Below are 17,872 nucleotides of genomic sequence, written 5' to 3'. Positions count from 1 at the left end.
AGGTACAATCAATAAGATTTTGCAATTTATTGAATATACGGGAGAGGGAGAAGGAAAAAGAAACATTGATCATGATTTCAAAGTTTTGAGCCTGGATTACTAGAAGAATGGTGGTGCCACCAAAAGAAATGGGGAAGTTAAAAAAGGAGGGTGGTGGAGAAATATTATGACAAAAATAGGCACATAGAAAGGAAGAGAAGGGGGGAAGGCAGGGAGAGAGAAGAGGGGGAGGAGGAAGGGATGGGGAAATGGATAGACAGACCAGCAGAGAGAGAGAGAGAGGCTGGAGGAGAGACTGTGAGGAAACCTAAAAGAATACAAATGAGGGGTTCACTCCTTTCCTTCCTGGTCATGTCTTCTGAAACTATCCAAAGTCCTAAGCAAGTCTCATTTGGCCTAAATCTTGAATCTTTAAGCCTATTTCCTGAATTCTCTTCCCTTCCCCTGCCCTGAATCATCAACTACATTGTACTATTTAGAGTTCAGTAAACCATTGTGCCTGAGGCATATTGGACACAAAATATATGGGTCAGTTAATTTCAGAGATGCCTCAGAGTCACAGAGTGTAGGTGTCACATGGAAAGAAGAGGGAGAAAAGGGATGAGAGGAATGGAGATGGGGGAGTGAATAAGAAAGACGAAAGAAGGAAAAGTAAGGAAGGAGAAGAGGTGAAATTCTAGTACTCTGAGCTGCTTGTTTGGGGACCCTATTCATTAACTGCAGAAGTCATATAGCCAAACTCCGGGGAAATTCCGTCCACAAGGAGGAATGGAAATTCAGACATGAAAATTTATGGAAGCTGTTCACTAATCAGTCACCTCAGCATTTGTACCAAGCTTCTTTAGCTCTCAAACCTGGCTTCATGACCTCCTTCAACTCCTGTCCAGGTTCCACAATACTACTTAGTGCCTGGCTAGGCACCATGATATCCTCCATTTCCAAGAATTGGGGAGAGATACTAGAATCTCTCTAGCTCAAAGGTGAAAATTATGGTTCTCTCCAGGGATAGAAGGATATAGTTTTAGGGAGACTCCAGCTCCTCTCCTACCCCCTTGGTCTCCTTAGATAAGCTGATTAGGGATAGTGCTCCCCTTTTTGACCCCTTCTGCAGAGATGGCCCTCCCTCTGCCCTCACTAGCTCCCTCTGCTTCTAAGCCAGGGTCAGTTCAAGATGGAAAACTGAGGCATGAAATCAGGGTAAAGGTAATGTTATGTTGCGAGGAGAGGAGAGGAGAGGAGAGGAGAGGAGAGGAGAGGAGAGGAGATAGATCTGAAAGAAGTAGAGCTGGAAGGCATGTTGGGATTCTCCTAATCCATCCTTTTCTTTTACAGAGGAGGAAATAGAGTCACAACAGGGTTAATGTCACGCAGCTGGTAAATAGCAGTGCTGAGCTACTGAGGCATATTGTGATAGGCTCACAAAGAGATTATCTCTGCCCACAGCCTGTGTTTTTGAGGAGACCCATATTCAGCATTTGAGAGGGGAGAAGCTATGACTGAGCAGCCTATGGCAAAGCCCCAAACTGAAAAGAGCCTCAAGCCCTAGGCAAATGAAAAGTGAGAATCTTAAAATATCACCTCACTGTCAACTTAACAGCCTTCATCAGAACCTGGAGCTCACAATGCTGCAATCCATACTTACCCAGGACAGAACATCTGCACTAGGTATGCAATGCAATCAAACATAGATCAGTTACTGATGAACAACCCTAGGCAACAAAGGATAATAACCCTGTGTCTGACTCCCAAGAGAACCAGCCTGGAGGCAAGCACACCCCTTAAAGAACTAATATTGTTTCGTGGTAAAAGCAGAAGTCCCTATAGTTGAGGTATTTTTATCAACACCATCCCCAAAGGGCTGAACAAAGTAGATTCACAGCAAGGACACCAGGGAGGGTAGTGCCTTCACATTCACCCACTCTAAGTCAGGACCTAGTGATCCAATCCAGTCATTGACCTCCTCATTTCTTAGTTTCTAAGACTGAATAACCAATAAAGTGCTAATTAACATTGCAGTAGGAGCAAAGAAAGTAGGAGCCAAGAAAAGTATTTCTGCTACTAAGTTACATTATCTCTCAGGAGCCAAGAAAACTGTTTCTACTACTAAGTTACATTATCTCAAGTTACATTATACCTCTGACTCCCAAAGGTACGTTAAAAGTGGGTTGTGTTCCATTTCAGACTCCTGTGGCTAAACTAAAAGGAAAACTAGACCAACCCAGGTAATACCAACATTCCTAAGGTATAGGGTACCTGAGGATGTAGTATCCGCTCATGCTTAGAGCAAGAGCTGGGAAAACTCAGGATTATAGAAACTGTCCAAGTACTGGTTCACTAAAAGTGGTGAAGGTCTTCTCTGTCTCTTCCCTCCACTTCCATTGCCTACCACTATTATTGTGGCACAGTGTAAAGAAAAGTTCTGGGGTCAGGAAAACCAGAGTTCAAATCTTGCTTCAGACACTTAATAGCTATGTGACCTTGGGTAGGTCACTTAATCTCTACTGTCCCAGTGTCCTCATCTGTAAAATGACGGGGTTGGCCTAGATGGCCTCTGAGGTTCATTCTAACTCCAGGTCTATGATCCCATAAACCAGATCCCACAAATTCAGTGCCAGGAAAGGGTGGAAATCCAGTCAAGGACAGCCCTAAGAAAATCCCCCAAATCAGCAAAATTTGTCTTTTGAGGTACCCCCAACTCCTTTACCCTAATTCTTCTCTCCCTTTTTATGGGTTCTCTCCTTCCTTTATCCATCTGTTACTCTTCTCCTCTTCCTCTCCCCCTTTCTCTAACTCTCTCCTGGAACTTCCTCCACATGCCCTCTTTTCTCTGTTTTTCAGGTATATCTCCCCTTCCAATATTCCTCTCAATCTAGAGTCCTTTATACCCATCTTTCTACACATATCTCTCCCCTCATGATATTCTACTTCCCTTCTCCCACCTCCAGAAACATAGCCTGCTTACTCCCATCCCTGGCAAGACTTCTTAGTTGTTTTGAAGTGAAACTGATATTTGAGGCATGACCCATCCCAGTGGTATTTGTATTTTAATATTCAAATATCCAAAAGACTTCAAGATCTAAAAACGTGAATTACTTAGATAAATTTCAAACAATGTGAGAGATGGGAACAAATATTTAGGTGGAAACCCTATCACAACACCTCACACTGACAGCTGCCTAACCCCATATGGGCAACATATGTCCTGTATTGGATCTTGGGTTTCAAAGTACCTAGTCAGGTCCTGGCTTGATAAGACCTTAGCCTTGATCCCTAATAGGGTTTAAATATTCTGAGCATAGAGACTAATGACCAGGGTAAACATAGCTAGCAGAAGCAAGCATGAAGGCATGAAGAAAAGACATCAGAAGCTTTGTAATATCAGAGATATGCATTATCCTTCAATGTAGAGGACTTCATTGCACACATTTCTTGTGAGTGCACACCTCCATCAGTATTTTTGCATTACATCTTACATACATAATCATATACATATACACTAACATATATATATATATATATATATATATTCTTTTTTCCTAATGTGTCATTGCTTTGCATTCTCATTCATTCCACTGAGTGTATTTGTAGGAAAGTCAAGTCCAAGGTTTATGGGAGAATAGGGGATGGTCTGTTGTTTTATGATTTCTATGTTATTCCAATAAATTCCTTTGCTTTGAAGTAAGAATGTTTCTGGTTGTTTGTTAAAGTAAACCCACTATTGGAAGCTGGTGAGCTATGGTTTAGAGAGTATTCTGACCCACAAAGTACATATACCTTAGGATAGTTTTCTTAGAGTTCATGGATGAAAGGGGTTTCTGAGCACTACATACAACTACCTATTTAATAATTGCTTTTTGTGTGTTCATAGTGTAGAATAACATACTGTTATGTGTCTATGTGTTAAATATTTAATGAATTTTAAATGTTTCCTTTTTGTGACTAGAATGACTCATTTGACTATGACTTGCCAGAAATTCACCTGTAATTGATAAAAAAAATCTTCAGAAACAATAGAAAGATAACTAAAACATGTTCTAGAAACTGAACTTCATAAAAACATTCTTATAACCTTGATGCTTTATAATGTATGAAAAATGGTGTGACATTTATGCATCCCATCAGTGGAGCCAGCAATAGAAGACATTAATTTTCTATACAGCAAAATATGGTATGAGGGGAAATGGTCCAGACCAAAGTTAGGGGAGCCAACTTAAATCCATTTATTCTGTGAACTTAGACAAGACATTTAACTTCTCTGGATCTATTTTCTCATATTTAAAATGAGGAAGTCGAACTAGATGTTCTCTGAGGTCCTTTGTAACTTGTGTAACCTTAACAGGTTGTTATAATAATAATAACAATAACAAGCCTTTATATAGTGCTTACAATGTGTAAATGCTTAATTATTAAATCATTTGATTCTCACTGCAACCCTAAGAGGTAGGTGTTATTATTATGCCCATTTTACAGATGAGGAAACTGATGTAAATAGAAGTTAAATGACTTGCCCAAGTTTACATAACTGGGAAGTGTCTGAGGCTGGATTTGAACCCAAGTCTTCCTGACTCCAGGCCTGGTGCTTTATTCACTGCACAGCCTAGGGCCTCATTTTCTCATCTATGAAATGAAGCACTTTAGCAAAATAACATCTAAAGTCCTTTCCAGTTCTAAATCTATGAGCCTATGAATGTTATAGACATAGCATAACTAAATATAATAAATAAATAAATATAATGAAGTCAAAGGAGTCTCTCATGCTCTCCTTTTAGACAAGGTGAGAAATATAAGCTAGCTAAAAATTCAAGTGTTTGAGAACTGGTTGAATGAGGGGTCCCAAACAGGACTCATATTTAACATAAAATAAAGACCCTAGTGGAATGTCCCAGTGATCTGTCCTTGACTTTGTGCGGTTTAATTCTTTTAATAATGACTTCAGGGAAGTTATAGAAAAAAAAATTCTTATTTAACTTCAAAATGACATGAAGCTGGGAAAGAAAACAAAAATATCAGAAAACTGTCAGGATCCAGAGAGATAGGCTAGGGTGATGGGCTGAATCTAATCAAATGAAATTTTGCAAGGATAAGTATAAATTTCAATGAATTAAGAAATCAACTTCATAAGTAAGGGTTTTGGGGCGGCCAGGTAGCTCAGCGAGTAAGAGCACTGGTTCCAGTGTTGAGAAGACCTGGAGATCGAATCCTGGGCTCAGACACTTAGCACCCACCCAGAAACACCTGGCCGTGTAACCTTGAGCAAGTTACTTAACCCCAATTGCTTAGGGGTGGCCAGGTGGCTCAGCGAGTAAGAGCACCAGCTCCAGTGTCGGGATGACCTGGATCAAATCCGGGCTCAGATACTCAGCACCACACCCAGAAATAACTGGCCATGTAACCTTGAGCAAGTTACTTAACCCTGATTGCTTTTTAAAAAAATAAAATAAGTAAGGGTTTAGGGGAGACATGGCTAGAAAACAATTCCTTTGGAAAGAGCCAGAGGTTTTAGTGAACCACAAACTCAATAAGAAACCAATATATGGCATGACATCCCAAAATGCTCATATTATCATAGACTGTATTAAAAGAAACAGGGTGTCAAGAATAATTGTAGGGATAGTTCTACTGACACTCTGATCCTGGTCAGTCGGCATTTGCAGAGTGTTCAGTGATTGACAAGATAAAATGTCAAGAGGATGATTCCCACAATGATAACCAGGAAACATGTAACATGAGGCCATAGGCTTGCATAGAGTCTGTAAGTGTTTATGTATGAGTATCACTTGAGGTGCCTGGGGTTATTTAGCCTGAAGAGAAGTTTTCCAGTATTTGAAGGACCCTTATTCAGAAGAGAGATTAGATTTACTCTGTTCAGCCTCAGAGGGCAGAACTGGGAATAAATGTTACAGAGTCAGATTTCAGGGCTACATAAAGAAAAAGTTAAGATCAAACAATGTAAAAGTGGATGGGAATGATTTCCTAGGTAATGAGGGATGTTCACTAAGCCATGATATTGTAGAGAATATGATTATATGGGTTTAGACTAGGTAGTCTCAGAAGTCACTTCAAGTTCTTAGAATCTGAATTGTGATATTATGAAGCCAGGAGAAAGAACTGGCAATTATAGGGACAACAACAAAGCTAACAGACCAATATCTGGTGTGCATAAGAATGAAGAAAATGGTCCCCATTGAGCCAAGGACTCGGATATTCCAGCAGCTCCATCATGGGTCCTTACTCTAGAAACTTTCTCCTGATCCCACTTTGTCTTAAACAAGGTGACTGCTCCCCTTTCAACTATATCTATGAAATTGTTGTTGTTCAGTCATTTTCATTGTGTTCAGTTCTTTGTGACACCATTTGGGGTTTTCTTGTCAAAGATACTGGAGTGGTTTAACATTTCCTTCTCCAGTTCATTTTGCAGATGAGGAACTGAAGCAAACTATGTTAAGTGCCTTACCCAGGGTCACATAGCTAGTGTCTGAGGCAGGATTTGAACTCAGGAAGACTCATTTTCCTGACTCAAGGCCCAGCACTCTATCTACTAGCACCACATAGTGGACGATCTGTGCAATTAGGTTTTGGCTTTGAAAAGTAGAAAATTGATATGGGGCCAGCTTTATAGATGTGGCTTTGGGGGAGCTTGTTATACTGTGACATTGTCAGATACTACTGACCAGGCAAACCTCTTAGAAAGTCCAATGGACTTTCATGCATTCATATTGGGCTGGGGGAGGTGGCCAACCATCATGAGAATGGTGCCACAAAAGAATGGCTGTGTAGGGACAATGCAGATAGAGTAAGTACTAGGAAGGTAGTGGTCCAATGTGGTCAGCAAAAGAAGCACTTCCTGAAATTCTTGGTCACCCTGAAGAAAAGTGACAAACTCTCCATGACGTAGCCTCCAAGGTCTTGAAGTTAAGGTACAACACTCAAACTCAGATCTCTGAATTTCATTCAATAATAATGATTCATATCAAATCCTAGCTCTTCCACCTTACTACCTATGGGACATTGGACAAATAAATCATTCAACCTCTCCAGGCCCCATAGTCCTCATTTATGAAAATGATGGCAGTCAGGTGTTCAAATATCTCAGAAGATCTGATTTCTTACATTACTTCTTTCAGACCTTACAAAGCACTTTATTTTATAACTCTCTAAGGAACTTACAGCTGAATGGAAGGAAAGTTGATCAGTTCTCCTTGAAGAGATACTTAAAGGAGTTGGCTGAATTGTCTTTATCACATCTTCAAAGACAACTGGAAATATCATTTCATGGGGCATTTAATCAAATCATATTTCAGTGTTCATGATAAGTATTTTAAGAAAGACCACTTTAATCCATTGCAGAGAAAGAAGTAAAGAAATCCTTCAAATTAAAATAAAAACCTCAAGTCAGGGATGGAGATGAGGAAAAATAGAAAAAGTGCCCAGAGCGAGAGAATCACAGTTCTGGGAATCATATTTTAGGAAAGACATTGATAATCTGCAGAGTGTCCAGAGGCAGGCAACCAGAATGGTGAAGGACCTAAGTTGATGTCATAAAAGGATTAGGTAAAGAAACTGAGGGCATATAACCTGGAGAAGAAAAGGCTTATGAAGCTGGGGGGGGGGGGGGGTCTAATAATTATCTTCAAGCATTTCTAGGCCTGTGACATGGAGGAGGAATTGATGTTCTTCTGTTTGGTCCTAAAGGGCAGAATTAGAAATTGTAGAGACAAACTTTGGCCCAGTGTAAGGAAAACTTCCTAAAATTTCAGCTAGTCAAACTGGAAGATGTTGCTTTGCAGAGTAATGAGATCCCCTTCTCTGGATGTCTTTAAGAAAAGAGAAGATGGCCATTTGTGGAGTATTTTGTAGAAAGGATTTCCATTCACAGCCAGTTCTGATAAATGGCCTTGCAAGTTCCTTCCAATTCTGAAATTCTGTGACTCTTTGATGATAGTGATAGATATGATAATTATAGTGATGGTGATGATTAATAAAGAGGCTTGAGGTGGGTTGTTTGGTTTGAATGAGGATTGTTGAGAGAAACACTCTCAGGAGTCAATAACGGGCAAAATTATAGAGTACACAAAGTACTTTGTTCTTTGGTTACGATATTTTTATATTACAGAATGGAAAAGACAAGCCTTGACCTGTAATTGTAGAATTATACATTTCAATTTAATTTAAGGGGGAGTCTCCTTTGATCTTGTAACCTCAAGTTACCTCTGTAATCAAGTCTACCCTTCTATCTTTAAGATATAAAGAGAAGGATATCATGTTTTTCTAGATCCCCAAAATGAGATGCCAAGCAATGTGATATAATTGAAACAACACTAAATTTGTAAAGAGAAATCAGATTCAAATCTCAGCTCTGACATTTAACTGTGTGCCAGTGGGCAAGTGATATAAGCTATTTCCTCATCATGAAATAGGGAAGATAATACATTCACTATATACCTCACTGAGTAGTTTTTTAAAGCCCTTTCTAAACTGCAAAGAAGAAAGAAAGAAAGAAAGAAAGAAAGAAAGAAAGAAAGAAAGAAAGAAAGAAAGAAAGAAAGAAAGAAAGAAAGAAAGAAAGAAAGAAAGAAAGAAAGAAAGAAAGAAAGAAAGAAAGAAAGAAAGAAAGAAAGAAAGAAAGAAAACATATAGAATGGTCAATATTCCTATCCCTGAACTTGTATTACATTCATAGTTAGAATTATATAGTTTTTCATTTGACTATTCCACAACTGATTTTTGTGTGTTACTTCCAGACTAGGCTGTTAAGACCAAATCATATTATTATTCTATAAGAGGACCAAATGTAGAGATAGGCACATAGAAGCTTTTCAGTTTTGATTTATTGGTTGACTGATAATGGATACTTAGCATCCCTCAGACAATTTCCCTAATACCTAACCACATTGACCCTCAATAGAATCTTCCCAAAATCTAGCCTGAGTCTTTCTTATTACAACATCATTGAGTATCCTCTCTTCACCAAAGGGCACAGCTATACTAGTATGCCATGATTCTTTCCCCCTTTGGGCATCCTATCGTACCAGGATAGAACCTCCACAATACCCCCTCCTGATCCTAGAAAAAGAAGGCAGGTCTCAGGCGGGGTCAATCTGCTTGGGATTCAGGATCACCAGCAGCCTCTCCCTAATCTGCTTTGTCTTCACCCCATAGATGATAGGATTGAGAGCAGGTGGAAAGAGCAGGTAGAGATTGGCAAAGATGACTTTGACTGCAGAGGTGGTGGGTGGCCCAAAGCGCTGCATAATGACAGAGAGGAAGCCTGGCATGTAGAAGAAAAGAATGACAACAACATGGGCAGTGCACGTACTGCCTGCCTTGGCCCGGGCCTCACGTGAGGGGAAATTCAACACTGTCTGTAGGATGCGCCCATAGGAGTAAGCAATGAAGGCTACATCACCAATACCCAGGAAGAGTGCAACAATAAAGGCATTGATATTGTCTATTGTGGTGTCTCCACAGGCCAGTTTCACCACAGCCATGTGCTCACAATAGGTGTAAGCAATGACATGTGACCCACAGTAAGACAAACGTCGAGCCAGACTTGGGAATGAGGCAGTGAGTCCAATGCCCCGAAGCATGACTAGACCCCCAATTTGGGCAATGACCACTGGGGTGAGAATAGAGGAGTAGCGCAGAGGGTTACAGATGGCCACGTAACGATCCAATGCCATGGCCACCAGCACCCCTGATTCCATAGCAGAAAAAGCATGGATGAAGAACATTTGGACAAGGCAAGCATGGGAGCTGATGCCTGTGGCATCAAACCAGAAGATGGTGAGCATCTTGGGCAGGGTGGAGAGAGAAAGGATCAGGTCAACAGAGGAGAGCATGGAGAGAAAGAAGAACATAGACTGGTGGAGATTACGGCCTGTGAAGATGAGGAAGAGTAGGATGCAATTCCCAGTCACAGCCATGAAGAACATGGAGAAGAAGGGCAATGAAATCCAGATGTGTGCAAAAGCCAGCCCTGGTATACCAGCCAAGAAAAATGTGGATGGGAAGCTAGAGTCATTTAGAGGCATCATATTGGGCAGGGAGCCACAAATTCCAACCCAGCAAAGCCATTAAGCCCCTGAAAAGAAAGACAATTAGGTTAGAGCAGGGATCAGGGGTTGAACATGTTGTATCGAAACTCCAAACTCAGTGAGGTTAAAGGTCCCAGCTTTGTTCCATACAGAACTAAATCTTAGCGAGCATCTCTCATGATGAAATTTAACTACCTTGAGAACTTATATCTCTTTCTTTTTATATCCTATAGTTCATCTAGCAGTTCATCCATTTATTTGCACCCCCCAAAAATTAATGCTATCTACTATATGCAGAACCATTGAGGGGGGCTGCTTAGGTGAAAATAGAGGTTTATTGGATATCATCCCTGCTCTCATGAGGCCTACTCTCCAGGAAAGTGGATAATACACATACACAAATTATTATTAAGTGATGTATTTTGGACTCCCAATCTCCACATTGTCCTTGGTATCAAAGAGCCACTTGTGCCTTCAAGGCTCACTTGATTACCCAAATTCCTTAAATCTGCTTTGTGCTTAAGAACTGATATTTATCTGGTCCCTCAATCAATACACTGCCTTATATGGTTACTAGATAAAGATAAAAGTGATAACAGATAGATAAAAGTAGTTTTCCATTTTCTCTTCCAGCTCATTTTACCAATGAGGAAAGTGAGGCCAAGAGGGTTAAGTGACTTGCCCAGGATCACAAAGCTAGTAAAAGTGTCTGAGGCTGGATTTGAACTCACAAAAATGAGTCTTCCCAACCCCAGCACTATCCTGCACCACCTCGCCACCCCTCCTAATATGTAGCATTTGCCAATTTCCAAGTTGTAAAGGCTAACACTGAAAATTTAACAATCTGCTCTCAAGAACAGGTACCAGCTGACTCCAGTATGACTCCATAAGCTAACTGCGCCAATCTGCCTCTCAACCTTTTGAAAAAATTCTTCACAAAGGACTTGAAAATAGACATTGTTTATTTCCGTTTCAATTCTTCAAAACATCTCATAAGGAAATCAACCCAAATGCACCTTGGGAAATTAGATGCCAGTAAAAGTAGGTAGGTGAGGGAGGGAGAATTATACGTTGTACCCTAGGATTTAAACTTCCATTCAGATCCATTAACGAGGAAAATGAGAGGAGCAGCTATGTAGCACAGTGGATAGAGTACCAGATGTGGAGTCAGGAAGATCTGAGTTCAAATATAACCCCAGACACAATGATGTGAAGAAAGAAGGAAAGATTACCACATCGCTTCCCACTCAAAATTTTCAATGATTCCTTTTTGCTTAATGATTAAAATACAGACTCCGAAGAGTAGCATTTAAAACCTTCCACAATCTAATTCCCATTAATCTTTCCTGTCTTATTTAATTAGATTATTATACAATTTTTACCCTCCACAAACTCTAAGTTCCAACTAACCTGGACTTCCAGAATTTTTCATTATCTAACCTTGCATTTGCACAAGATGTCAGCTATGCCTGGAATACACACTCTCTCTCTTCATCTCTACCTCTCAGAATCCATATCTTTCTTCAGTCTAGTTCAAGAGACACCTCCTATCGGAAACCTTCCCTGATCTTCCCACTCCCATCCCTATTCCCCACCCCATTGCTAAGTTCTCTCCTCCTGCAATTTTCCTATAATAGATTTATTTGTTTGTGTTGTATCTCCTACTCCCAATGGATTGTAAATTTCTTGAAAATAGGAACTTCTGGGGGCAGCTAGGTGGCGCAGTGAATAGAGCACGGGCCCTGGAGTCAGGGGGACCTGAGTTCAAATTCGGTCTCAGACACTTAACATAAAAACTAGCTGTGTGGCCTTGGGCGAGTCACTTAACCCCAATTGCCCTCCCCCCCAAAAATATATATATATATATAGGAACTGTTGCTGTTGCTTTATCTTTATTTCCCCAGTGATTAAATGTCTTTTACACACTTTTGGTCCAGACTTGCAATTTCATAGATGTAGGAAATTCCAGATGTGCAAACTTCTTCCACTAATAGATATCAACAACTGTTCTGCAACTTCTAGTTTTAGTTTGGGGGCACTGAGAGATTATGCAATTTAGGCGGATTCTGAATCCAGGCTTTCATGCCTCCAAAACCAGACCTCCATCCATTACTGCACACTACCACTGCTTAATAAATGCGTGTTGAATTTTATTTAAATAATTAGATATGAGAAGTTAACAGAAAAGGAACACTTAGAGAAAACTGTAAGGTTGTGAACATGGGTAAATAGTCTTGAAACAAACTGAAACAATTAAGTTAGAAGTCAGTCTATGGGTTCTTTAGATAGGTTTTGGATATTTGGTGCTTAATGTGCCAGTGGGATATACACGTGAAAATATCCTGTAGACAGTTGATGATATGGATCCAGAGCTCAGAAGAGAAAGATTTAAGAATCATCTGTGTCTTTCTCTCTCTGCACCCTCTCTCTTGAGCATCTCATCAGCTCTCATGGGTTCAATTATCACCTCTATGCAGAAGACTCCCAGATCTACAGGTCTAGCCCTATTATCTCTACTGAGCTCCAATCCCTAAATACCAGTTACCTCTGGTTATATCTGACTAAAAGACTTGTGGGCATTTCAAACACGTCACCATCTTTTTTTTTTTTTACCAAAACTCTCTCTTTCTTCTAAATTCTCTATTTCTGTTAAAGTCATCACCATCACCCATGTTTGCAACTTCAGAGTTATCCTTGACTCTTTCCTGTTTCATCCCATGTACATCTAATGAGTTTCTGTGTCTTGCAAATTCCACCACCAAAACATCTCTTGTTTCTATCCCCTTCCCCTCACTCAAACTGCAACCGCTCAAGATCATGTCCCATTACCTTTTGCCTGGGCTATTGCAATAGCTTCCTAACTGGTTACTTTGCCTCATATCCTTCACTTCTTCAATCCATCTTCTATATGATTGCCAAACTGAGATTCCTAAAACACAAGTCTGATCATGTCACTCCCATAATAAAAAAAAAAAACAGTGGATCAGAAGGAAGGGTTCATAGGCCTCTCATACTTCACAGTCATTTCCACATCTCTCTGACATTGGCACTCATCAAATTCTCTTTCTTTCAGTTGCACTCCATCTATCTATTAAACCCAGTCCTGAGTCTTCTTATAACCTATTAGTCTCTAGGTGACTCCCTCCTTTCCCTTTTCAAGGGATTCAGTACCTGGATCACATTGCTCATCTCTGCCACCAACACATGCCTTTATATCCAGCAACTGCAATATGTCCCTTCAAACCTAGTAGAATCATGGTTCACTTAGCTCCTTAGCAATTATAACCTCCATTTTTCACTCTCCCTCATCTACCTACATGGATAGACATACCTTACATCCCCCTATCACCCATAACTGTTCCACCTTTCTGATTTTAAACTCTTAAATTCCCTTCTCTGATCCTAATTTCTTGTCTCTTCATCTCTGCCTCTCCATTTTTCCTTCATTCTCAATGATAGAACAGTAGGCCTGGAGTTAAGAAGACCTGAATTCAAATCTGGCTTCAGACACTTACTTGATGTGTTACCCTGGGTAAGTCATTTTATCTCTGTTTGACTCCCATTGCTCGACCAAAATGAGAATAATAATAGAACCTACCTTCTAGTGTTATTGTGAAAATCAAATAAGATAATATTTATAAAATGATTTAGTGCAGTGACTGGCATATAGTGGTATATAAATGCTTAAACTTTCCCTCCCTCATTGAAGCCTCCAGTGACTCCAAGCTTAATGTTCTCCTGGTCCATCACTCCTACTCTGGCTTCACTTTCTTCCTTTCAGGGATCCTAAAAGTAAACAAAGTAGTATATATTGCCTTCTGCCCTTGATTCTTTGATCTAATACCATTAGTGCACTGCCAATTTTCAATACTAAATTACTCCCACCATCTACCTTCTCTCCTTCTACTCCTGAGCCAATGAATGCTGTTAGAAATAGTCACACCACTATGATAACTGAGTTTCCTACAAATTCATGTCGAATTTCAAATGACCCTTCACTACTGCATGGCAATCGTTTTATTCTTTCTTGATTAATTCTCTAGCTTGCTCCCCTCAACAGCTGTTTTCACTTTTCTTCTGAAACTCCCACTCTTCTGAAACACACCCCTTTCAATGGATTTTCTCACCTACTCGATTGAGAAAAGTTAGGTCTTTGAAAATCACTTTATCTTCCCTATTCCATACCTCAAAACACTTTATATCTTCATATTCTCTCCCTTAAGTCTGGCCTCTGAGGAAAAGTTAGTTCTTCTCTTTGCCAAGGCAATTTTTATTTATGCACTTTATCCCATCCCTACCGCCTTTTCTTTTAGAAAGAAATGCTTCATCAATCATGCCCTCTTTTCCTATTTTATTAAGTTCTCTCTATTAACTGATTCCTTCCTTATTATCTATACATATATTCAGGTCTACAACATCCTTAAAAAACTGCATTCCACCAAACTCAAATCTCTCCTCCCTTATGCTGCCAAACTCTTAGAAAGAAAAGTCCATATTCACTGTACTTCCTCACTTGCCACTCACTTCTCAGTCTCTTACAATCTAGCTTCTTACCAAACCACTTAACTGAAACTTTTCCAAGGTTGGCAAAAGCAATCATGACTGCTAAATCACAGGACCATACAGTAATATATTTAGAGCAGGAAATAACTTTAAAGGTTATTTTAACCTACACCTTCACTTTATATGTGTGAAAACAGAACCAGAGGTTACATACCTTGCCCAAGGTCATACATTTGATAAGTGGAAGCATCAAAATTTGAACCGAGGTCCTCTGACTCCAAATCCAGCACTTTCCCCTGTACCAGAACATTTTACTCTGATGAGCATTTTCAAGTCTTCACTCTCCTTGTCTTTTCTTCAGCCTTTAGCACTGCTAACCACTCCCTCCAAATTTTCTCTCCTCTTTTGGTTTCTGTGACACTGCCTTCTCCAGATTCTATTCTGATCAGAACTGCTCAGTGTTTATTCTTTGGATCATCCCACCTCCAACCCTTTTAATGTAGGTGTTCCTTGGAGCTCTGTCCAGAGCCCTTTTTCTTTCTCTACACCTTCTCTTCCAGTAAATTTATCAGCTCACAGGTATTCAAGCTTCACTTCTATGCAAAACCCTAATCTTTACTTTAAACACCAGTCCTACAATTTCCTAGGAATTCCTACAATTTCATCCAGCTGTTGGACTATTCTCTTGGATATCTCAATCAGCATCTTAAATTTAGCACATCCAAAACAGAAATCATTATCTTACCCCCCCTTGCACTTACTCCAAATTTTCCCATTTCTGTTGAGGTCACCATCATTTTTTCATTGACTCAGATTCATAACTTAGAAGTCATCCAGAACTCATTCTTCCTCAAGACACATATCCAAGCCATTGGCAAGTCTCATCAATTCTCCCTTCACAGCATCTTTCACATCTGTTCCCTTCTCTCCATTCATATGGCCATCACCTTAGCCGAAGTCCTCATTTCCTCTCACCTGCATGGCTGTAATAGATTCCTAATTGGTTTTCCTGTTTTCAACCCCTTCTCTCTTCAATGTGTCTTTCACACAACTTCCAAAATAATACTCCTGAGGAATGTGTGGCCATGATGCTCCCTTTCTCAGAAACCTTTCACATTTTCCTAAGAGAAAAAGTAAACTCTTTAGCCTGGTATTTAAGATTCTCCAGGGGCGGCTAGGTGGCACAGTGAGTAAGAGCGCCAGCCCTGGAGTTGGGAGGACCCTGGATAGGTTCTGGCCTCAGATACTTAACACACACACACACACACACACACACACACACACACACACACACACACACACACACACACACCAAAACAAAAAAACTGGCCATGTAACCTTGGGCAAGTTACTTAACCCCAATTGCTTTTAAAAAAAAAAAAAGATCCTCCAAAATCTGACTCCTTCTCACATCCCTATCTATATTTCCTATTCCTCCTTTTCACGAATCAAAGTAGGCAATTAGGTAGGAACATAGATTTAGAAATGGAAAAGACCTTCGAAATTGTTTTGGCCAACTCACTCATTCCACAACTGAGAAAGTAGTCTCCAATGAGGTTAAGTAATTTGTCCAAGGTAACAAGTAGTAAATGGCAGAGCAGAATTCAAATCCAGCTCCTCTGACTACACTTTCAAGGTGATTTCCACTGGCTTTTCCCAGAACTTCACACTTGACTTCCTGCTTCCACTGTATATCCTCATGCCTAGAAGGTGCTGCCTCCCTTATCTTTCTTCAAGAATTAGCTCGTGTTTTAGCTGCTAAAACACTGCTAAAGTCTTCCCCTATCCCACCCTACCCCCAACTGTTAGTGTTCTCTTGTTCCTCAATTTATCTATTATATTTATCTATGCATATTTCATGCTCCATTCCCTAACCACACCGTAGAATATAAACTTTGTAAGGACAAGGTTTTGGAGTTTTGGTTTGGGTTTGTTTGGGTTTTTTTTTTCGGGGGGGGGGGATGTTTGTTTTTGTTTGTCTTTGCTTTTTGCATTGTATTCCTGGTACCCAGCAGAATGCTTTGTATATCATAAATACTTAATAAAGGTTTGTTTAATTGAATAAATTGAGCCTTTGGAGATTTCAGTAGATCAGAATCACTTGGAAGAGTTAAAGGACTTTGTAGAAGTGGGGATTACGTTAAAAGGACAATGGAGGGCTAAGAACTACAATGAGAGGACACTGAGAGAAGTGGGAATTACAGTGAGAGCACAAGGAGAGGACTGGGAATTACAATGAGAGGACAAAGAGAGGACTGGGAATTACAGAGAAGACAAGGGGAGAACTGGGAATTACAGTGTGAAGATAATCATTGCTTTGGGAATTTAAAAGAAGGGACTGTGAAAAAGATGAGAATATACTGGGAGGGTTAGGGACAACAATTCAAGAAAAATGAGGTTAGCAATTACAGTGGGACGACAATAGACAATAATGGCTCAGGTTTGTTCCAAAAACCAGGGTTTAGAAAATAGATGCCTTCATAAAGTCATCTTCATGAATAAGTGAGAAGTTGTTATCCTAACCCAGAGATTATTAAACTAGGGTCTATGAACTTTATAAAAGTATATTTTGATAACTATTTCAATATAATTAGTTTGCAGCCCTATGTATTTTATTTTATGCATTTAAAAGCACTACTCTGAGATACCTATTACACAAAACTATCCAAGTCACCAGACTGCCAAGAGGTTTAAGGCACACACACACACACACACACACACACACACACACACACACAGAGTTTAAAATTCCAGCCCTAATCTGAAGGACCAACGATGTCTCTGCTCTTTCTACTTTGCTTCATTGTTCTTCCTGCTTTCTTTTGTTACCACCACTTCTGTGACTAATCTCCATTCATATCCACCTCCTCAGGCCATATGTATAGATAGACATATATACTTACTGTCTTTGATGAGGCTAGTATAAATCTTAAAATGAGCAAGTAAGAGTAACCCCCAGTAATCTGAAGGGACAGGACTCATTGCTGAAGTACTTCCTACCTCTGGGCCCAGTCAGTGTCTCTGAAGCACATTTCTTCCCAATCACAGAATACCTTCACATCCTGTGGGGTACCTTGGCCTCTCCTAACACTAAGATGATATAAAATTCCTCTCCACAGCTGGCTTTCCTCAGGAACATAGCAAAAGGACATGTAATAAGGAATCAAAGGAAACCCATGCAAGGATGGGGCCCAAGGAATTTGAGGTTAATAGGAGTGAGGAATTGTTTGGGTCCCCATATTTTAGACCAAAGTTATTCCCTTCTGTGCCTATCCCCCTACATACACATACACACACACACACACACACACACACACACACACACACACACACAC

General features: G+C 40.0%; 1 protein-coding gene across 1 annotated transcript; it reads right to left on the bottom strand.

The window, feature by feature from the left end:
- Nucleotides 1–9,083: 9,083 nt before the first annotated feature.
- Nucleotides 9,084–10,034, bottom strand: LOC138176902 (olfactory receptor 52K1-like). The gene has a single exon (XM_069107836.1). The coding sequence runs from the start codon at nucleotides 10,032–10,034 to the stop codon at nucleotides 9,084–9,086; it is 951 nt and encodes a 316-aa protein (XP_068963937.1).
- Nucleotides 10,035–17,872: the final 7,838 nt, after the last annotated feature.

This window comes from Petaurus breviceps, unplaced genomic scaffold (assembly GCF_028583685.1).
Source record: "Petaurus breviceps papuanus isolate PSGF00001 unplaced genomic scaffold, PetGlider_PUasm1.0 90294, whole genome shotgun sequence".
Taxonomy (NCBI): Eukaryota; Metazoa; Chordata; class Mammalia; order Diprotodontia; family Petauridae; genus Petaurus; species Petaurus breviceps.
Note: the sequence above shows the minus strand (reverse complement) of the source record. Positions and strands in the feature narration are given on the sequence as shown.